The 3553-nt window shown below is 41.0% G+C and overlaps 1 protein-coding gene across 1 annotated transcript; it reads left to right on the forward strand.

The window, feature by feature from the left end:
- Positions 1–288: 288 nt before the first annotated feature.
- Positions 289–2126, forward strand: LOC115117691 (ecto-ADP-ribosyltransferase 5-like). Its single transcript, XM_029646185.2, has 2 exons — positions 289–504; positions 1118–2126. Exons 1-2 carry the CDS (start codon positions 427–429, stop codon positions 1856–1858), a joined length of 819 nt encoding a protein of 272 aa, XP_029502045.2. The 5' UTR covers positions 289–426; the 3' UTR covers positions 1859–2126.
- The last annotated feature ends 1427 nt before the right edge of the window (positions 2127–3553 follow it).

Consider the following 3553-nt stretch of genomic DNA (forward strand, 5'->3'; position numbering starts at 1 on the left):
GGGAAGGATGATGATGAGGTTGAAGGGTCTTTCTGTACTGTTACTATGGGAACCTTTTCTCAGTATCAGCAGTGTTGTTGCTGGTGTTGGTCATGTCCACACATAGATCAGCATTAAATAAGTGTGAACAAACCATTCTCAGAAGTCATTTGGTGTTGTGTGTGTGTGGGTGTGTGTGTGTGTGTGTGTGTGTGTGTGTGTGTGTGTGTGTGTGTGTGTGTGTGTTCACTGTGCTATGGTGTTTGAGGGGTACTTGTATCTGTATTTGCCTGTTGTCAGCAAGAGAGGAGGGACTGTGAACATAACCACAAGAGCTCTGTTATAACAAGGACCCCTGAAAGTTGAACATTTGAATGCTGATTCTGTATCTTAAAAGACAATTAATCTCCATTACAAGTTGACATTGGACCAATACATTTTGACATCATGGCAAGACACAAGATCCTAACCTTTACTGTGATGTTATTCGTCCCGGCTTGGATTTTGGGTGTGGACTCCAAGATGGTAAGCTGCTACACTATTTTGAGAGAGAGAGAGTCAAAGAGGAAAATAACAGGCAAAATGTTATTATGGACAAAGTTAAGTGTCACGTGACTCGTCTGAAGGTAACAGATATCGGTTTTAAACCGAAGTATGAAGGTAGTTTTGTGCCTACCCCAAAAAAGGCGTTATATATGTGTAAAGAAATATATATATACGTTTCCTGAGTTTTCTTATATCTCCTAGCTTTAGGACACACACTTCAAAACCTTGTTTTTTCTGATAAATTTTTTGACTGTCCTTTCTGCATTTGATGAATGTCTTATCCAATGAGTTTCTATAGGGTTTGAAGGAAAGGCCAAAAACATTACATTTTTCATTCAATTATTATTACTAATTATTATATATTTTTTGATTCCTAAAGGGATCCAAAATTCAAAATCAAATAGATATATGATTCATAGTATGACCATCTTAAAATTCCAATTCCATGTCAACTCAGAACCTCCCACCCACCCCAACATCTTAAACTCTAAATGAATAACTAACAGACTTACAGCTGTTTCTCATCATAATAATGTTACCTGCATTTTCTTGTTTCACACCTGTTTCTCTATTTCTATTCCATTCACTAAAGGTTCGTCTCCCTCTGCATGATCCAAAATCCAACTTCCCCTTAGACATGGCTCCAGACTCTGTTGATGACTCCTACAAGGGCTCTGAGGAGAAGATGCTCAGGAAGGTGCATGACTATTACCTGCCAAAAGAGAGAGGAGAGAACAAAGATTTCAAACAGGCTTGGACCGCTGCTGAGGACCATTACACAAAAAAAGGAAAACTGTCTAAAAACTATTCCCTGGCAATCCAGGTGTATGTGAATGCAACATCCAACGTTTACAAGTCATTCAACGCTGCCACTCGTACCCAAAAGGAGAGCTACAAAACTGCATTCAAGTACCACTCCCTGCACTTCTTTTTGGCCAATGCCTTACGAATGCTGAACAAGAACAAGAACAACAAGAACAAGACATTCCAAACCTTCCGTGGATCTAAAGACTCTTTCGAGGGTGTCCAATATGATGAAATGCGATTCGGACAGTTCACGTCGAGCTCTTTAGACAAGAAAATCACTAAACACTTTGGAAATCGCTCCTGTTTTGAGATCACCACCTACCTTGGTGCCCCACTGGGGGAGTACGCATCTCAGATGGCTCATGAGAAGGAGGTGCTGATTCCTCCCTACGAGGTGTTCAAAATTACAGAGGTGCTGAAGAGAACAGACAAGAATGACCTCTGGTGTGATGTCGTTTACAAACTGGAGAGTACTAAGAAAGAAAAAAGTTACCTGAATTGCAGTTTGTTTAAACAACTCCAATGAGAATAAAATTAAACCAGCAACACAGCTTTTCTGCATGCTGTCAAATTATGACATTTTGTGTTCTATTGTAGATTATATTGTAACCCTTGGTTTCCCCATCCATTGTTGCTCCCTCCCACAAATGCAGGATATTTGATTGTCAGATCGGTCCTGGTACAAATGTTGGCCACATTGTTTGCTTAGATTGTTAAGATTTCTTCTGCCAGTGAATTGGCGTGTGTGCATTGCAGCTTTTGTTAAAACCAATAAAGAAAAGCATTCAGCAATATGACATTTCCTGTCCTATTTATCCACTTCCTGTACATCTGTTATAAAGATATCAATTTCAGCTCACTTGAAGAAAATTTGTTCTCAGTTTTATAATTAGAAATGGCTACAAAGATATTTAGATTCAAAAAAAGATTCAAAGATTTTGACAAAGATAAATAAAAATAGTTGTAGAAATAAATTACACTTATTAACGGCTTTGAAATAAACTTTATGCATGGAGGGATGGAGAGCAGTAGCAGGGTTAGTAGTTTCCTGTGTCTGTGAGGTCAGAGCCCTGTACTGCACAATCTATCAACCACAAGAAGGACAGAACGGTGTCATGCCATGGATGGCCAACTATATTGCAGTTGAGTTGCACGCAGCAACCAATGGCCAATAGATTCCTATACCACATGATATGGTTAACGGATGTGTTAAACACCTGAGCTCAGCACTGCTCAATCTATCAACCTCAATGAGGAGAGCGGTCTCGTTCCAGGCCGACTATATTGCAGTCAGGCTGCACACAGCAACCAATGGGCATTTGTTTGCTATATCATATGATGTGGTTCGCTGATATGTTAAACACCTATCCAGGTGTTGTGAGATCTGGAAGGCGACTTCCATGTAGTCAGCCTGGAACATGGTCAACGTCATGAGGGGGGTTGGAAGAGAGATGGGAAGGGACTCAGTTATCAAGAAGCTTTCAGCAGCCATCATGTTGACTACCAGAGACAACAGAGGCCATAGGGTTTGCAGTGAACTGTCATAACTACGTACTGACTAAACTGGTACTTTGACACTACTATAAAACACAATATATTTAAGAGATGGGAATGATAATGAATATCTTATAAGGTAATGATAACACCTGCACAGTTACTGAATGACATTTATCGTGGTCAGGTTGTTTGTGTTGTGGTTGTGGTTTGCATTAAACTCAGTCTGATGATGACTATGTCACACCTTTGAGAGGGCCTCAAACTTTAGTGTTGGTTCTGAGATGAAAATACCAGAAAAAGATACCTGTTAGTTGGAAACAGCTAGCCTCAGTACCAAATATGTTTGTGCTGTCTTGCCACCTCCTATGTTATTGTCACACCCTGATCTGTTGCACCTGTCTTTGTGATTGTCTCAAACCCCCTCCAGGTGTCACCCATGTACCCCATTATCCCCTGTGTATTTATACCTGTGATCACTGTTTGTCCATTGCCAGTTGGTTTTGTTCATCATACGTACCAGCGTTTTCACCTTCCACCTATAGGTCCTGTATTTCTATTTTTCCTGGTTTTGACCTTTATGCCTGCCCTGACCCTGAGCCTGTCTGCCATCCTGTACCTTTGCCCCACTACTCTGGATTACCAACCTCTGCCTGACCCCCTGAGCCTGTCTGCCGTCCTGTACCCTTGCCCCACTACTCTGGATTACCAACCTCTGCCTGACCCT

Source organism: Oncorhynchus nerka, linkage group LG18, assembly GCF_034236695.1.
Source record: "Oncorhynchus nerka isolate Pitt River linkage group LG18, Oner_Uvic_2.0, whole genome shotgun sequence".
NCBI classification, from domain to species: domain Eukaryota; kingdom Metazoa; phylum Chordata; class Actinopteri; order Salmoniformes; family Salmonidae; genus Oncorhynchus; species Oncorhynchus nerka.

Bases quoted from the DNA above. Each gene is read 5' to 3' on its own strand.
- LOC115117691 (XM_029646185.2), top strand. From the start codon at position 427: ATGGCAAGACACAAGATCCTAACCTTTACTGTGATGTTATTCGTCCCG. The intron at 505-1,117 runs GTAAGCTGCTAC...CATTCACTAAAG, and splicing joins TGGGTGTGGACTCCAAGATG to GTTCGTCTCCCTCTGCATGA.